Source organism: Pelodiscus sinensis, chromosome 3 (genome assembly GCF_052426305.1).
Source record: "Pelodiscus sinensis isolate ZL-2025 chromosome 3, ASM5242630v1, whole genome shotgun sequence".
Lineage (NCBI taxonomy): Eukaryota > Metazoa > Chordata > Testudines > Trionychidae > Pelodiscus > Pelodiscus sinensis.
Window position 1 is genome coordinate 79,766,313 of NC_143054.1, and position 19,062 is coordinate 79,785,374.

At 46.1% G+C, this 19,062-nt stretch overlaps 2 protein-coding genes across 10 annotated transcripts in view; one reads left to right on the top strand and one right to left on the bottom strand.

The window, feature by feature from the left end:
- SESN1 (sestrin 1) overlaps positions 1 to 9,458 on the bottom strand; it is a 131,419-nt gene extending 121,961 nt beyond the window's left edge. For 4 of the 5 annotated variants that reach the window (XR_012902192.2, XR_012902191.2, XM_006123188.5 and 1 more), the window contains exon 1: positions 8,584 to 9,458. Coding sequence is in view for 3 of the 5 variants with exons in the window: in XM_006123188.5 (XP_006123250.1) it covers positions 8,584 to 8,868 (285 nt within the window). In the remaining 2 variants the exon portion in view is untranslated. The remainder of the gene's footprint in view (positions 1 to 8,583) is intronic. The other variant, XM_006123187.5, reaches the window with a different exon arrangement.
- Positions 1 to 19,062, top strand: part of CEP57L1 (centrosomal protein 57 like 1) — a 92,982-nt gene that overhangs the window by 48,808 nt on the left and 25,112 nt on the right. Inside the window, exon 1 of one of the 5 annotated variants that reach the window (XM_006123185.4) lies at positions 9,708 to 9,782. The exons of 1 other annotated variant lie outside the window; for it this stretch is intronic. Coding sequence is in view for 2 of the 4 variants with exons in the window: in XM_025184725.3 (XP_025040510.2) it covers positions 12,000 to 12,182 (183 nt within the window). In the remaining 2 variants the exon portion in view is untranslated. Of the gene's footprint in view, positions 1 to 9,707; positions 9,783 to 10,662; positions 10,785 to 11,965; positions 12,183 to 19,062 lie in introns of those variants that run through there. 3 more of the 5 variants (XM_075923092.2, XM_025184725.3, XM_025184722.3) reach the window with 3 other exon arrangements.

Here is a 19,062-nt window from a genome sequence, read left to right on the forward strand (position 1 = left end):
TCATCTAGTCCAGCCCCCTGCATTCCTGGAAGAATCAAGCATTATCCTGTGGTTCTCAACTGGTGGTCCATGGTGATTTTTTCTGTGGTCCGCAGGAACATTGTCCAAAGTCACATGGCGTGAGCAGGCACTGCCATTAGACTGTTTTACGCCATGTTCACAAGCACATGGCACGTCATCCATAGCGTCACTTAGGACGCAACCACGTTGTGTTGCCCGTAACTTCTGTCTGAGGCTCTGAACATCAGTGTAGCTGCCGCCATCATGCTGAGCGGTTGCTGTGTCTTTCATCCTGTGCTACATGTGTTATTTTACAGGTGTGGTGTAGTTTGTTTATAATGGCAACAACAGGAAGAAATATCAGGCGCACGTATTCGGAGGACAACATCAAATTCGGCTTCACTGGTCAAGAAAAAGAAGTTGTGGATTTGCCACAATGTGTTATTTGTTTCAAAGTCTTGGGGAATGACTCAATGATGCCGGCTAAGCTGAAACTCCATCTCGAAAAGTGTCACCCCAACTTGTTGCAAAAGGATAAAGATTATTCCGAGAGGCAGTTATCAGGTCTGAAACAGCAGCGCCTCGACTCAACAAGTGCATTCTACAATAAGAAAAGCAATGCAGTACACGCTTCCTGCATTGTTGCATACAAAGTTACACAAGCCAAGAAGCTTCATACCATTGTAGAGCAACTTGTGCTCCCCTGTGCAAAAGAGATGGCATGGCTTGTTCTTGTCGAGGAAGTAGCAAGGAAGCTGAATGATATATCTGTCTCTAATGACACAGTATTGAGACAGATAAATGAGATATCACAGAACATCAGTGAACAAGTTGTGGATGAAATAAAGAAGTCTCCATTGTTTGCCATACAATTGGATGAATCGACTGATGTCACATTGTGCTCTCAGCTATCGGTGTTCGCACAATACATGATTGAGGGAGACTTCAAAGACAAGTTTCTTTTTTGTAAGACTCTTGATACCACTACAAAGGCTCAGGATGTGATGGAAATTGTTAATTTATTTCAAGTACATGGTCTGGATTGGGTAAATCTTGTGGGTGTCACCACTAATGGTACACCTGCCATGCTGGGCTCAAGATCAGGCTTCCAAATGCTAGTGAAACAGCGTGCTCAGATGGTAACCAGAGCTCATTGCTTCATTCATAGGGAAGCTTTGGCGTCAAAAACATGGCCTGATCAACTTAACGTCATTTTAAAAGGGTTGGTGAAAGTGGTGAATGACATCAAATCATCGGCTCGGAACACCAGGCTGTTCAAAAGGTTTTGCCTGGACGGTGATTGTCAGCAGGGAATGTACTCAGAGTTTTTCAATTGAGAGAGGAGGAGGATTTATTTCTCCAGGCTCAAGGGCAAGAGGAATTCTGAAATGTGCTGATGCAGTCAAATTTAGAACTTGCGTATCTTGTCGATATTTTTGGAATCTTGAACAAACAGAATCTTCAGCTGCAAGGGAAAGGTGCAAACCTGTTCTCTCACCAAAGCATCATCAAGGCTTTTCTTGACAAATTGGAATTCTGGATCGTAAGCGTCGAAAGCAATAATTTGGTTCAATTTCCATATGCGGATGCCATGCTTGGGGAAAAGGAAACCATTCAGATGCAAATTCTCGAACACTTACGGAAGCTACGAGACGAATTCCAACGATACTTTCCGGAGGTGGACAGGACAAGGGATGGATTATCTTTCATCAGGAATCCATTTACAACAGATGTTAATAGTGTTCCAGAGGATCTGCAGGAGGAATTCTTGGATCTGAAAAATGATTTTGCAGCTCAACACGTGTACCAGGAGTGTACACAGAGAAACTTTGGGCCAGCATGACCAGGAGTTACCCAAATCTGTCAGCACACGCAGTCAGATTTCTTTTGCTATTTGCATCAACTTATATGTGAGAGACTGGATTTTCATGTTTGTTGCACATGAAGTTCAAACAGAGGTATCAGCTTGCAGTGGAAAGCGATATTCATTGTGCATTATCAAGTACCACTCCAAACATTGAAAAGCTTGTCAGCAAGAAGAGAATCCAAAAATCTGTTAGTAAGAAATAAATTTCAAGCCAAAATGTTCTGTCTGCTCTTTTTTATCATGTCTCAAAAAGGAGGTGGTCCACGAAAATTTTTTGATTGGCCTGGTGGCCCATGGATTGAAACAAGTTGAGAACCACTGATAGACCATCCCTGACAGGCATTTAGCTTTGAAAAATGGAGATTCCACAATGGAGATTCCAAGATGGAGATTCCACAATCTTCCTATGCAATTTATTCCAGAGAGTAACCATGACAGTTAAGAAATTTTCCCTAATATCCAACCTCCCTTGCTGCGATTTAAGTCCATTGTTCCTTGTCAGAAGGTAAGGGGAATCATTTTTCTCCCTCCTCATTGTAACAACCTTTTATGTACTTGAAAGCTGTTATGGCCTCTCTCGGTCGTCTCTTTTCTAGACTAAATAAGCCCAGTTCTTTTAAATCTTACCTCATAGGTCTTTTTTTAAGACTGCTGAACAGCTCTGTTTGTCTTCTCTGGACTTTTTCCAATTTGTCTACATCTTTCCTGAAATGTGACACCCACAACTGGACACAATATTCCAGTTACCAGAGAGGTAGGTGCATTAGTCTTTATCCACAAAAACAAGGCATCTAGTGGCACTTTAAAGACTAAGGATTTGTCTACACTGCAGGGTTTTTGCACAAGAAGCCTTTTGCAGAAGAGATCTTCTGCAAAAACTTCTTGTGCAAAAGCGCATCTAGACCTCAAAGCGCATCACAAAAGCAATGTGCTTTTGCAAGAGAACATCCACACTGCATAGACACTCTTGCGCAAGAAAGCTCTGATGGCCATCAGATCACCTGTGCCTTTGCTGATAGAATTTTTTTGCGCAAAACTCCCTCCGTAGTGTCCACGCCTGCCTGTAGCACAAAAAGGGGTTATTCCTCGTGGAGAGAAGAATAACTATTGGCAAAGGCCCTCTGTTCTGCCGATTTACCTAAGTAAAAATGTGCTTGAGGTGTAGACACTCTGCCAGTTTTTGTGCAAAAATCTTGTAGTGTAAACATAACCTAAGAGATTTATTTGGGTATATGCTTTTTTGGGCAAAATCCTATTTTGTGAAATGCATCAATATCCTCATTAAGGCCTAATCAGTGTGGAGTAGAGCAAAAAAATTACTTCAAGTCCCTTGCTTTTAAATACTCCTGCTAATGCATTCCAAAATGTTTGGGGGAAGTGGAGGTGCACAACAGGAGTACTCTGTTGACTCATATGTAACTTGTGGACTACTATGACTCCTAAATCCCCTTCTGCAGTACTCCTTTCTAGGCAGTTTTTTCCCATTTTGTATGTGTGAAACAGATTATTCCTTCCTAAGGGGAGTATTTTGCATTTGTCCATGTTGAATTTCATCCTATTTACCTCAGACCATTTCTCTAGTTTCTCCAGATAATAGTGAATTATAGTCCTATCCTCCAAAATATCTGCAGTTCCTCCCAGCTTGGTATCATCTGCAAACGAGTGTACACTCTTTTATGTCATTTTCTGAGTCATTGATAAAATATTGAACAGAACTGGATCCAGAAGTGATCCCTGTAGAACCCCACTTGCTTTGCCTTTCCAACATGACTGTGAATCACTGGATAACCATTTCCAGAGAGTATTTATCAATCAATTACAGACCCACCTTATAGTAACTCAATCTAGGTGGTATTTCCCTAATTTGTTAATGAGAAGGTCATGTGAGACTGTATTAAAAGTCTTACTGAAGTCTAGATATACCTACATCTACCACTTCTCCCTCCCCCTCCCCTCTCCCCAAGGCTTATTGCCCTGTCCAAGAAAGCTATTAGACTGGTTAGACACCATTTGTTTCTGGCAAATTCATTCTATTTGTTACCACTTATCTTCTAGATGTTTTCAAATTTATTCTGTAATTATTTGCTTCGTTATCTTTCCTGGTACAGAAATTAAGCTGGCTGGTCTATAAATCCCTGGGTTCTTCTTATTTCCCTTTTTTTTTTTAATAGATGGGCACTATATTTGTCCCTTTTCCAGTTTTCTGGAATCTTCCCAGTCTTCAAAGACTTTTCAAAGATAATGGCTTAGATAGCTCCTCAGCCTGATCACTGAGTATTATAGGATGCAATTCCTCAAACCCTGGTGACCTGAAGACATCTGACCAAGTAATTTGCAACTTGTTCTTTCCCTATTTTAGCATCTGTTCCTAAATAATTTTCCACTGTAATTCACTACGTTAGGCATCTCATCACCACCAATATTCTTGGTGAAAACCAAAACAAACAAGTTCTTAAATACCTCCACCATTCCCATAATTTCTGCTTTTCCCCCCTCTTCATTGACTAATGGGCCTATTTTGTCCTTGATCTTCCTCTTGCTTTTAATGTATTTGTAGAATGTTTTCTTGTTACCCTTTACATTCCTAGCTAGTGTGATCTTCTTTTGTACCTTGACCTTTCTAATTTTATCCCTACATACCTGTGTTATTTGTTTATATTTATCCTTTTGTAATCTGATTTAATTTACACTTTTTGTGGGACTGTATCCCACTGTAGATCATCGGGGAAAGCCAGGACAGTCTCTTGCCATACTTCATATCTTTCCTATGCAGTGGAATAGTTTGCTCTTGTGCTTCTTTGAAAAATTGCCAACTGTCTTCAATTGTTTTTCCTCATAATCTTGCTTCCCTTGGGATCCTATCTGCCAATTCCCTGAGTTTTCTAAAGTCTGCCTTCTTGAAACTCATCTTTTAAATTCTATCCTAGCTAAACTACAACTGGTATTCCTATTAAAAGTTCAAACCTTTTTTAGATCACTGAGCTATTTACCCCTCTTTTTAATCTAAAAGGAACAAGTTCCACAAATAAACTAAATTTTTCACAAAGTATTTCTTTTTATCTTCATTGCAGAATGTTACTGATGTGGGATGTGGGCCAAAACGGTGCTTGAATGTTTTCCTTACTTTCACAGTCAGCAAGCCACACTCCACAAAATGGAAGAAGTAATCTAGTTGGGATCTTCTAGCAATTCCATTCAAAAACAACCACAAAAGCAATGTTTTACATGTTTACAAAAGTATTAAAATTTTGATGCACAACTCATAATGGTTCATTCAGGGAAGCTGTCATGGCCTCTCACACACAGAGCTATTAGCCAAAGAAGGCCATTAAGTGGAATTTGCTCTGGAGTTTTATCTACATCTACAGGTATTGCCACCAAAATGACTCTTATTTTCATCTAAAAACTACTTAGATTTTCCAGGTCAAGCCCCCAAAAGTTACTGCTTCAAAGCTTAGAGATAGTAATTATCAAGTAGAAAAAGATAAGAGTCACACATTTATTGAAATTTAACACAATTATGGATTGATTTATAGGCATAAAAATGAAATCAAGCCAGACTTGAAAGCTTACCATCAAAACATTTAAGAGAAAAATACTTGTTCAGTAAATGAGAACAAAGATGTGGATATTAGGCCAAACCCACACTATGGGGGAAGACTGGCTTAAGGTTCACAATCCTAGCTACTTGAACATTGCTGAAGTCAACATACCTTAAGATGAGCTTCAGCACCACCCTTGTCACCCTCATAGTGGGAGATCAATGGGAATAACGTTCATCAACTTCCCTTACTTCTCATGATGAGTAGGACTATGCAGCATTCAATTTAGCAGGTCTTTACTACACTCACTCAATCGAACGCCTGAAGATCAACCAATGCTGTGTTTATCTTCCCACAAGTGGAGATGTGGCCTTAGTGAAATCACACACAAGCTTTATTGTAGGCTCTATAACAGTGGTCCCCAACGCGGTGCCCGCGGGCGCCATGGTGCCTGCTGAGGCATTTGTGCGTGCCCGCCGACAACCTGGGCTGGCCCACCCCCGGGGCACTGGGTGCGCGGTGCTCAGGCGGCCCTAGCCCTGGGGCACATGCGGGCGCGCGGCGCTTGAGCGGCGCCGGTGCCAGCCCCAGGTGCGCGGCTCAGACGGCGGCACCAGCCCCGGGCCCACGGCACAAGGCGCTTAGGTGGCCTCGGCCCCGGGCGCAAGGTGCTCGGGCTGCCCCAGCCCCAGCCCTGAGGCATATGCCGGCGCCGGGTGCAAGGGCATCCCCGTCTCCTGGTGTGCCCCCAGACTAGTGGCCCCACCCCCCCGGGAGCCTCTAAAGGTTGGGGACCACTGCTCTATAAGCTAGCAGTCTGCAGTCCTTCCATCTATTAACTGTTTTTGATCTGGAGTATTGTGTCCAGTTCTGGGCCCCCCACTACAAAAAGGATGTGGACCCATGGGAGAGGGTCCAGTGGAGGGCAACCAAAATGATTAGGGGGCTAAAGTATATGACTTATGAGGAGAGGCTGAGGGAGTTGGGTCTGTTTAGTCTGCAGAAGCGAAGAGTGAGGGGGGGATTTGATAGTAGCCTTCAACTTCCTGAAGGGAGCTTCCAAAGAGGACGGAGAGAGGCTGTTCTCAGTAGTGACAGATGGTAGAACAAGAAGCAATGGTCTCAAGTTGTGGTGGGAGAGGTCCAGGTTGGATATTAGGAAAAACTATTTCACTAGGAGGGTGGTGAAGCATTGGAATGGGTTACCTAGGGAAGTAGTGGAGTCTCCATCCCTAGAGGTGTTTAAGTCTCGGCTTGACAAAACCCTGGCTGGGTTGATTTAGTTGGGATTGGTCCTGCCTAGAGCAGGTGGCTGGACTTGATGGCCTTCTGCGGTCTCTTCCAGCTCTATGGTTCTATGATTATATGATCACGCTAGCTTATATGTAGTCATGTAACTTGAATTTGGATTTATCACATCCAAACACTAGTGAACGGATCCAAATAAGTAAGATTGAAATCTTGTTAGATCTCATTTAGTTTATCATTAAAGAATTAAACAAGTGCTAATAATCAAGATATGTGAAAGTGATTCCTCGTGCACCATCATGGATTTATTTTGATTTCCAAAATGTTGCTCTGATATGCATATCAGTACGAGTTAGTCTATATGCAAAAGAGATCTCCATGTCATAATTACACAAATGAAAAGTTTTTCCAAGGGTAAGAGAAAACTTTCCTCCTCTTGTAATCTCTAAAACAAGATTCACTTCTTAGTGCAAACAAAAACAAAACTATAATCAACTGAAAATAACCTAGAATATGGTTTTGGACTGTATTTTATTTTGCAATTAAATTAATAAAAATTTATGAATGCAAGAGACAAAGGAGAAAAAAAAAACCAGACCGGAGATATAGGTTCTACACCCAGCACTACCACAGATTTCCTGCATAGACAAGTTCAGGGCTGGGCAAGATGCGTTCCAGGTCCTAGATCTGGCCCACCTAATACTTGGATCTGGATTGCAGACTGCATCTGGCCACTTTCTAGTTATAGCCTGCTGCCAGTGCCACCATATAAATGGCTCATAGCACCTGGTCGCAGTCCTAGTCTGGTAGGGGCTGGAGCTGTGAGTCTCTTAAATTGCTGCTATTTAAAGTAGGGATGTTAGATAGCAAGTGACAGAATACTCGAGTAACCGCATGAATTCTTATTGGTTACTTGACTACTCTATAGTCCTGGGGCAGGGCTGGCAGCTAGTGCTTTCCAGTCCCACTCCAAGGGAGTCCCCTGCCACCCCATGAAGCTGACTCTCTCAAGGCAGCAGCATGGGGTGCCAGGTGGGAGCAACAGAGGCAACAAGAGGGTAGAATGCGAGTAGTCAGGAAAATTAACCACTAAGCCTAGGCTTAGTGGTTAATCGTATATTACTCAGTTACATACCTAATTTAAAGGTCTTGCAACTCCCAGCCCCGCTGCTACCCATTGCCTGGGAACCACCTGAGGTTGCTGTGACTATGGCTGCAGTGCTACCCCGACAGGGGCCAGACCTGTGAACCCTTGAAATAGCCACAGCAACCCTGTGCTGCTGCCAAGCAATGCAGTATAGGCTGGGCCAGGATCCATGAGCCATTTGCTGCATTTTTTCTTCAGGGTCTCTGGCCTCAGACAACACAATCTGTCTTGATTTTATACTAATAAGACTGACTTAGTCACAACCCTAGTAACACCTGACAATTATATTAAAATAACAATTTGGGCATATGCTCTCCTGAATGTACTTGTGCCCCAACAATAAACCCATATTTCATTGTGAAAATTTGCACAGGAATTCACTTGCAAAGGGAGCTGATTATGTCTAAGGACACCACTTACTTCTTTATAAGCAGATTACTTCCTTATCGATGTTATGCACTCCTCTGACAGATAAACTTTGCCAGTATTTTGGTTAGTTATGTCTCAGGACAAATTATATAAAGTTCTTCAGAAACTAGCTCTACTGCCAGTTTAATATTAACGTGATCAGTCTGAACTGAACACCACAATACAGTCTAGACTCTAGAGAGTACAGTTCAAAAACGAAAGCTTTCCTGTGATACAGCTGAAGAGGCACTATATCTTTATACTGTTTTCTACATCAAGATAACGCCTATTAAAAATATGAGGTACTCTAAGCTGCTTCAGAGATAAGAAATAGGAGGGCTGTTTGTTGGAAGAGGCACCGGGACTCTTACCTGAACACTGCTTAGAATAGACTCACTCTTCTCCCTGACGTTTCTAAAGGGGCATCTCTGGGAAAGCATGAGGAGGCGAGCCAGCATCTCATTCAATCTGTCCGGAACTGTAGCAGAAGCCAAGCATCCTTCCGATGGCCCAGGAGGAAGATCCTCTTTTACAGGTGAGACCTGGGCTGTTCTCCTCAAAACAGCCTGCCGGATGTTTTCCAAGGCAGCATCTCTGGTGCTGGCATCCCTGCTGCACAACCCATCCCACCTCACCTCGCCCTCTCTCTCCTCCATCCTCCCTCGGCTCCAGGGCGCCCCAACCTTCACCAACTTTGCCTCGTGGTGCAGGAGCAGCAACAGCGGTTGGAGATGAACAATAAAGCCCGGGCCCAGCCCATGGAGGGCACCCCCAGCCCGCGGGCGTCCCCCGCGGTGTCGAAGTTCTCGCCGTTAGAGCCGCCACGCGCCTCGCCTCTCCGGACAGACGCGGTTCTGGGCACGGGGGGCCCGGCCTCCCCACACCATGGCAGCGCGGGCCGGCAGCCGGCAGGCGAGGGGGGTATGAAGCTTTGTTCGGGCTGGAGCCTGGTCGGCCCCTCTTCCCGCGGGGTCCGGCGGCGGCAGCGACGGGGAGGGAAGCGGGGCAGGGCGGCGTGTTTGCAATCGCCGCACAGCCGGGGAGATTCCCACGTCCCGGCGCAGGCGGCTCGGCTTCGGGGTGCGGGCGGCTCCCGGCTCCCGCCTCCAGGGCAAGGCGCGGGCAGCGCGACAGTCGCGTCCCGGGGACTGCAGGGCGCTCGGGCAGGGGTAGCTCGGCGCCGGATAGACCCAGCGCAGGAGCCAGAGCGAGCTACACAGGCCCCGCCCCCTTGTGCCCGGGGCTCCGCCCGCCTACTCCTCCTCCCCGCCATCCTTCAACGACCACGCCCACCCCTCGCCTAACTGTAAAATCCCAACCCCTCCTGTGCCCGCTTGTTGACAGACAAGCCTCCTTAGCCAATCGCGTTTCAGAGACATAACTTGAAACCAATGACAATGACAAAGAGGCGGGGAATCGGGCTGGGCGGCCACTCTCTGCTGCGAGGTTCACTGGGATTTGTAGTCTGATTAAGCCTACAACTCCCAGCAGGCAATGCGCACAGATCTGCCCGTGGGCTGGAGTTGGACTGGGTCATAATTGCCTTGGTGTTGGGCCAGAGAAATTACGAGTAACGTAAACCTAGTTTCAGTGCTTCTCCCTTCTCTATCCCCAGGGTTATAGCAAGGGTTGGGCGGAGAGAGGGCAAGGATGAGGAATCAGGATGCCTGAGTTTTATTTCTGGCTCAGCCACTGACCTACTTTGTGGCTTTGGACAAATCACTTTACCTTTCCATGCATGTGTATTCCTGTGCTTCCAACTCCTCTGTGTCTGACTGGTTTCTAAACAATTCAGGATAGAGTATGCTTCCTACTATGTATTTATATAATAGAGTTGTCAACTCCTTTATCTTGCTTGGGTGCTAGCTCTGGGCTGGGGCAAGGGGTAGGAATTCAGGCTATGGGAGGGAGTTTGGTGCAGTAGGGGATGTGGGTGCAGGCAGGGATAAGAGGTGCAACCTCCAGGAAGAAGTATGGATGTTGTGTGCAGACTCTGGCCAAGGAAGGGGAAGGTGTGTTGCTCCATGATCTGTGCGCTGCTACATCTCTCTCTTCCCCCCTCCCCCGCACCCAGGGGCCACACAGGGCCACACAGCGGCACATATAGGGCAGAGCGAGCGGGGCGGCTGCCCCAGGCCCCGTGCTTTAATAGGCCCCGCGCTGGCGCCGGTGTTTTTAACCTCTCATCCTCCCTGCTTAGAGCAGGATCGGCAGCCTGGGGCCCGCGAGGGAGCCCAACGTGGCGCTTTGGAAGCTCGAGCCCTGCCCCCACTGCAACAGGCAGCCCGCGCAAGCCCCATGCTGGTCGGGTCTGGCCGCAAGGCAGCAACAGTCCCACCCCCACGCAAAACAGAACAGAACAGCGCGGCGGGGCCCTTTGTGGTGCAGGAGCTGTGAACGAACAGGGGAGGATCCCTCAGGGCTGCGTCCGCCCCTCCACACAAGCCCATTGGCCGGACCTGGACAATGGCAGCTGCGGGAACCCACCAATCACCGCTCCCCTCAGGCTTTTAATCCCTGAGAACATGGCCAGGTAGCTCCTGTGGGAGAAATGGGCGAGCAGCACTTTTAGGTAAGTGTCTGGCCCCCCAGCCACTCCCACTCCCACGTTTTCACCCACATAACCCTCCTCCCAGACCCTGCACTCCAATCCCCTGCCTTGGGGCACAGTCCAAACCCCTGGCCAGATCCGCTCCAGGCCTGCTGGTCCCCAGCCCGTTTGTGTGATCCCCAGCTGATTTTTCTGTAGAGTCAGTGTCCCCTAACCCAAGAGAGGTTTCCCACTCCTGCCACAAATACAGAGGCCCCTGCTTTATAACAGCCCGCTTTACGATCCTCCCCCTGCCATCACCATTATGACCTTTTTCCGAAGTGGGGAAGAGGCCAAAATCCCCCAACTTATGTCCTTGGCCTATTGTAAATGCAGGCGCGAGTTATGACTAGGGTTGCCCGGTGTCTGGTATTGGCCCTGACAGTCCAGTATTTGTGGCTTCTATCAGGTGGTAAACCCCCAGAAAATACCGGACCAGTAAAATGTCCGGTATTTTCAGTTTTTCTCAACTGGAAAGCCAGTTGGGACATTCTTGCTCTGCCATGAATGGGGTGGAGAGTGTGAGATTTAAAGGTGCCATGATTTTTTTTTTGTGGCGGGGGGTGACTTTTTTTGCTCAACATTTGGACATCCCCCCCTTTTTTTATTAATGCAGAATTTTGTTTAAAAATGAATAACAATATAATTAGAATAAAAATTATCCAACTAAATTAATTTTCTATCAAATTTACCCAATTCACATTTAATATGAAAATAGCCTTAAATTTGTGCATTTGATGCCTTTTTTCCATTTTTTTCTCCAAAGGGGGGCCTGGAGAAATTGTGCTGCCCTGGGCCCCGCAAAACTCTCATCCACCCCTGGGGCCACACACACATGCCGGCAACTGTATAGAATGAGCACTAGCCCCACTACACTGACAGTGTTAATGGCAGGAGCTCCTGGGCAGTTTTAAATTGTCTGGGGGTGGCAAATGGGCCAGGAGGATGTGAGAGAGGTTGCAGGCAGGGCCTTGCGAAAAACTCAGCTCTGAATTTAGTGGAGCCTGACCCGTGACCAGGAATCTTTCTGGTGTCTGGGCAGCACGGATCCATATAACTCATGCCTATGTCTGCGGTTCTCAGAATATGGGTTGGGACCCCCCAAGTGAATCATGACCCCCTTTTAACGGGGTCACCAGGACAGATGTTATACACTTGAACCTCTGTATTCTGGGTGTCCGTCATCCAGGAACATCTATGGTACAGAGGAGAAACTGGCTCTGTGAACTGCCACATCGTCTCCCACCCGTTGAGGGAACAGCAGCATGCTGGGCCACTTACCCTGATGCTTCTGCCCTCTGTTCCCATAATGGCAAGGGGTGGTGCCTAAAAGCGGTGAGGAGTATGGAGCTTCATGTGCCCCTGGGAGTAGGGCAGCAGGTAAGCACCCTATTCTCATCCCCTCACGTCCAGATCCCGCAGTGTCCTCTCTGGCCCAGCAAAATCTTTAATCCAGCATACCCTATTTCCCAGAGTTGCCAGATTAAAGAGGTTCGAGTACTTGCTGGGCCTTGGACCCAAACCCAAGTCCCACTGCCTGGGGCCAAAGTTTGAGTGTTTCAGCCTTGGGTAGTAGGACTCAGGTTACAGGCTCCCTCCACCCCTTGGGGCTGAAACTCTTGGGTTTTGCCCCACCTGCCCAGGGCAGTATGACTCAGGTGGGCTCAGGCTTTGGTCCCCTTTTCTGGGGACATGTAGTAATAAATCAGGATTTAAAAAACAAATGATTTGGAGGTTCTGACTCATGAGTATGAATATTTAGGATTGGAAATATTATTACAGTTGTAAAATGGGATATACCTTGTTATGGGTGGAGTCAGAGGTGAAAGTAAGGGGGGTGCACGCTAGTGCACAGCTCCAGCAAGAACTGGCTAAGCTGTGGCAAAAGCCAGCAGAGAGCTATTTAAAGAGCTGGCAGGGAACCGGCATGCTATAGGACAGTACCTGTAAGAAATGTAAGTTCCTTTAATACCTGGGTGGAGTTAAAACCTTGTTGAATTTGGTATGTGAACATGTCCTTCGCTTAAGATTGCTACAAGGCAAAATTAAAGAGGCCTACATAAAATGCAAAATGGAATTTTCTGAGAAAATATGGCCATATGGGCAGGTGGTTCTACTATGTACTGTTTTTCTGACCAAGTAGCTGGGAAGGCAAAAAATGAACTGGCAGAGATTCAGAGGCAGCAAGAAAACCAACCAGCCACATGAAAATACAACCCTAGGAGAAGGAAAGGTTCTTGGTTGGTGGTGCTCGCAGAAAAATGCTTGAGCTGTAAACAGGCTTGAATGTTTGTTTCTCTCTGAAACTCAAACTGGTCGTGCATGTTTTGTTTCTCTTCTTCTGAGAAGTCCAGTGTACAAAAAGAGAACGTGGTCCCTGTTTTCCAAAGATTGCTTAATCTTCAGCGGTGAGAGAATCGTGGGAGAAAAATTGATGAGGAGTCTTTAAAATTATCTTTATTTGTGTTTCTATTCTATTCCATTTTATGGTCTCTTAGTTGCATGATAAAAATTTTTTTGTTGGATAGCTTAACAGACATCCAGGAAAGCACATATTACTTTCCCCAAAAAGTTTCTCATAGTATGTTTTAGAAACAAATTCTAAAGAAATGGCAAGGCTGTTTCACCTGCCTATGGCAGCAAGTTGCAATAGCTAAACTTCTCGTCCGACAGTCTCATTAAATATTAGATACTTAGAAGGCAAAAACTAATCTGTTTGAAAGTGTTTAATGTGAATGACAGAAGAGGAGGGCTGCACTGAGCAGGGATATGAAAGTTTTGCTGTTTAAGGTTAACTGGTGGAGGCTGGAGGAGCTCCCCACCTGTTTCAGCCCTGCAGGTGGGCCTGCCCCAGGCAGGGGTGGCCAGAAAATTCCTGCCTGCAGGATGCCCTGCAGTACAGGCAAGGGACTGCTCCAGCCCAGCGGTAGGTGGGGGACCACTCCAGCCAGTACGACCCTGGAGTGACCCCCTCCCACAGTCTCCTTTTATCCATTAATTGGTTAAACAACATGTTTAATCAGTTAATCAATTAAATGGAATTTTGTATCCCTAGCATTGAGGCATAACCAAATACCTGCAGATCCACCCGGCGGTGCTGTAATTGACTAACAACTTCTTGAAACAGCTGCCTGCCTCTCGCCCCCTCGCTGCTGCCGCCGCTGTTTACAGGCTTTACCTCCCTGCAAAACAGCGGAGGGTTTGCCCCTTGCCACGCCGTTCCCCACCGAGCCTCCGCCCTCCCTCCGCCCCCACCGGAGGCAGTTGAGGAAAGATAAATTGTGAGCCTGTCACCTGCGGATCCATCCGGAGGTACTGTAATTGACTAACAACTTCTTGAAACAGCTGTCGGAGCACTTCCGGGTTCCAGTTGGTGCCGGACCACTGGATGCCGGACAATTGGAATTTCACTGTATATCTAGAACAGATCTGACAAGAGTTTGTCAAGTCTGTTCATAACAACCCCTAAGGATGGTGATTTCACAATCTTTCTTAGAAGCCTGTTCCAGAGTTAAAGTATCCTTATATCAGAGGGGTAGCCATGTTAGTCTGAATCTGCAAAAGCGGCGAGGAGTCCTGTGGCACCTTATAGACTAACTGAATTCTCTCTTATAGACTAACTGAAATTAGTCTATAAGGTGCCACAGGACTCCTCGCCGCTTTTGCAGTATCCTTATAGTTATAAAGATTTCCTAATAGCTAACCTAAATCTCCCTTGCAGGGGACAGCGTCCCTTGCTTCTTGTTCTACCCTCAGGGGACATAGACAACAATTAGTAGATCATTCTTCTCTTTATAAAAGTCCTTACTGTAATAAAGGCAAATAACAGGTTTCCCCTTGGACATCTTTTTTCAGGATTAAATATGCCTCATTTCTTAAATCTTCCCTCATAGTTCAGGTATTTAAATCTTTTAGCATTTGTGTTGCTCTTCAATCTACCAACGTCCTTCCTCAGGGGCCCCAACAGACTTGTCAAGCCTATGGACCAGGTGTGGGAGTGGAACTCTGTGCTCGTGGAAGAGGTGGGGCTGGGGCAGGGGCTAGCCTTCTTTTCGCCAGCCCTTCAACCCCACTCAGGGTACGTCTAGACTACATGGCTCTGTCGACGGAGTCATGTAGATTAGTGTACTCGAAAAAGGGAAATGAAGCGGCGATTTAAATAATGGCCGCTTCATTTACATAAAAATGGCTGCTGCGCTGTGCCAATCAGCTGTTTGGCGGCACAGTGTGGTAGTCTGGACGCTCCACGGTCAACAAGGGAAGCACTACTCATTCCACGAGGCATAACGGAGTGGTCGACAAGGGCTTCCGAGACAAGGGCTTCACTTGTCGACCACGGAGCGTCCAGACTACTGCACTGTGCCACCAAACAGCTGATCGGCACAGCGTGGCAGCCATTTTGATGTAAATGAAGCAGCGATTATTTAAATCACTGCTTTATTTCCCTATGTCTAGAAACCTCATCTACATGGCTCTGTCGACGGAGCCATGTAGTCTAGACATACCCTCAGACTGTGCCACCCAGGGTTCTGGCAGCAATCAAAGGGTCTGGGCAGCTGCCCTCTTTGGTCCCCTCTGTTGACAGGCCTATCCTCCCTACAATATGGCTCCCAGAACTGGACATGGCACTGATGAGGCCTTACCTAGAGTACCAAGTAGAGGGGGACAATTATTTCCTATGATTTATATATAACATTCCTATGAATATACCTCAGTACTAGGAATAACTGTTCCCTAACTCTTTAATTCTTCATTATAATTGTCTTTACAAACCATCCAATCTTAGACTTGCAATACCATAGCCCAAATATGTTTTTCTCTTCACTGTTGCAATTGCCCTTCTGATCAATACAATTGTACTAGCAGACTTCCTTGATTGCCTAGGTCTGGCCTGGAGGGTGGGGAGGCAGCCTGGCAGGTGGGATTGCTGGGGCTGGCCTAGGAACCATGTAGTCCTCTCCTGCCAGTGCTGCCTGGGCCTGGCCCAGGGAGGAGAAAGATAGGACCACACAGGCTGTACCACCACAGCAATGCTGGCCCAGAGGTGCAGGCGGTGGAGCACTACCAATGGATCCTGTGGGGGGCCAAGAACCACACTGCTCAGTCCCCAGTGGTGCTCCCAAGAGGAGGGCCACAGCAGTGGGATCCAAGAATGGGGAGGTGGGTTCCCTCTTCCAATCCAGTACTAGGCCAAGGGGCTGCGCGGTTGAGGCAGGGAGGCCACTTACTTGGACAGATGGCAGGCAATATGGTAAGCCCCATCCCCTAACTGGCCACTCCTTTGGTGGTTCAACTGCCCCCAGTGGTAACTCTTCAGGATAGCTCTCCCCTGCACTCACTGCTCCCAGTGCTGACTGGGAGGATCATGTCTCTCCTCTTTCTGCCCCCTCCCTTTCCATGTTATGGAAAACAATCACATTCCAGGCACATCCTGTCTTCCTGGCACAACCAAACCCTGATCTTTAAGTTAGGCTAAGTGGAAGTTACATACCAAATTTGATAGTCCTAGTTCTTACTATTTAGGAAAAGTTCTTGAACAAACAGACAGATACACAAATCTCTAAAACATATATAGAGAGAACCTTTTTGTTATTGCTACAACCTCATCCCCTATTACATCCAAGCCTTCATTTTCTAATGAGAATCAACAGCTGCTGAGCCTATTTATTTCCTCCTGTTCACCAATCTGCTAGGATACTCATACCTTTCTTACACTCCCGAAGGCTTCTGCTCTAACTGGCAAATGCAGAATGTTGTGGGGAGAAATAGAAGAGGGCCAGGTGAGTAAACAGCAGATGGAAGATAGCCTAGTGTTATCAGGAGCATTTCAGGTTTGAGCATTAAGAAACAAACAGTAGAAAAGGAGAGATTTATATTTTTCTGCTGTAGCTGATATGTGTGCTTAAATCCCAAATCACCTTTAAAGGCATACAGCACATCGTTAACACAGAGTTATCGTGGACAGTTTTCTGAAAACTTCCACACAGAGTGCAGCGGCGGTCAAAAAGGCAAATAGGATGCTAGGAATTATTAGGAAAGGGATAGAAAATAAGACCCAGAATATCTTACTGCCCCTGTATAAAACTATGGTATGCCCACATCTTGAATACTGTGTACAGATGTGGTCTCCTCACCTCAAAAAAGATATTTTGGCCTTGGAAAGGGTTCAGAAAAGGGCAACTAAAATGATTAGGGGTTTGGAACGGGTCCCATATGAGGAGAGGTTAAAGCGACTGGGACTTTTCAGTTTAGAAAAGAGGAGACTGAGGGGGGATATGATAGAGGTCTATAAAATCATGAGTGGTGTGGAGAGGGCTGATAAAGAAAAGTTATTTATTAGTTCCCATACTAGAAGAACTAGAGGACACCAAATGAAATTAATGGGTAGCAGGTGTAAAACTAATAAAAGAAAGTTCTTCTTCACACAGCGTGTTGTCAACCTGTGGAACTCCTTGCCAGAGTGAAGGCTAGGACTATAATAGAGTTTAAAGAGAAGCTGGATAAATTCATGGAGGTTAGGTCCATAAAAGGCTATTAGCCAGGTGATAAAATGGTGTCCTTGGCCTCTGTTTGTCAGAGGCTGGAGAGGGATGGCAGGAGACAAATCGCTTGATCATTGTCTTCGGTCCATCCTCTCTGGGGCACCTGGTGCTGGCCACTGTCGGCAGACAGGATACTGGGCTAGATGGACCTTTGGTCTGACCCAGTACGGCTGTTCTTATGTTCACATCTCAGGAGTGGGCCCTACGTCTTAAAGGAAGAAATTAAATGGAGCTTCTTATGTTTGGAAATAAACTGCTTCTTTATTTCATTGCAAGTAATGTTTTGTTGCTAATGAATGAAGAACAACAGATAGCAGGCTTAAAACAAACAAAAGGATGTTTTTCTTCATGCTGCACAGTCAACCTATAGAACTCCTTGCCAGAGGATGCTGTGAAGACCAACAAAGAACAAGATAAATTCATGGAGGTTAGGTCCATCAATACTTATTAACCAAAATGGGTAGGAATAGTGTCCCCAGCATGTTTGTCAGGGGCTGGGAATGAATGATGGGAGAATGATCACTTGATGATTACCTGTTCTGTTCACTTCTTCTGGGGCATCTGGATCTGGCCACTGTTGGCAGACAGGATACTGGGCTAGATGAACCTTTGGTCAGACCCAATATGGCTGTTCTTATGTTCTTACAGAACACGATATGAGAAAGAGGCTTGGAAGAGGATGAAAACAACAAATGAAGGAGGGATGATAAAACAAATAGAAGAGGGGGATGAAGGAGGAACAATGGGGAAAATAGATGATGGAAATGGGAGTGATTGGAGGGAAGAGTTAGTCATTGCAGAGGGGCTATATTTAATTATAGAGTGATTTAAAGAAAGGACATTTAACTGTGGATTATGTATCCTCATCTATCCTGGATATAGTGTCTGTCTAGTTGCATGCTATCTAGCAATTGTTAATAAATCTAGGCTTGTAACCTAGACACTGTAACTGCTAAATTCAGCTCTTACCTGTGTAGAAGAGTTACACTTAATTTACTTGAAGCTATTTTTCTAACATACCGAGGTCCGAATTTTAGAAAGTATTTATGACTCAAACTGTACTAGAGGAGCCTAATTACTTCAATTAAATAGCAAAATTATAACTTACATAGGTGGAGGATTTGGCTTAATGGGGATTGAGGTCACTGGAAGCCTCACAGAGCTGGAACCTGAGGGTATGTCTACACTAGCTCGTTAGTTCAAGCTAGGTAGGCAAATGAGGGCAACCAGAGTTGCAAATGAAGCCAGAGATTTAAATATCCCGGGCTTCATTTGCATCTTCCCGGGCGCCGCCATTTTTAAATCCCCCTTAGTCCGAACTCCATGGCCGCGGCTACACGCGGCATGGAGTAGGTAGTTCGAATTAGGATCTCTAATTCGAACCACCGGTACTCCTTGTGGAACGAGGTGTACTGGTAGTTCGAATTAGAGATCGTAATTCGAACTACCTACTCCGTGCCGCGTGTAGCCACGGGCACGGAGTTCGGACTAAGGGGGATTTAAAAATGGCGGCACCTGGGAAGATGCAAATGAAGCCCGGGATATTTAAATCCCGGGCTTCATTTGCAACTCTGGTTGCCCTTATTTGCCTACCTAGCTCAAACTAATGAGCTAGTGTAGACATACCCCTGGGGTGTATCTAGACTACATAGTTCCGTTGATGGAGCCATGTAGATTAGTTAGGATGGCAAAGGGAAATGAAGCTGCGATTTAAATAA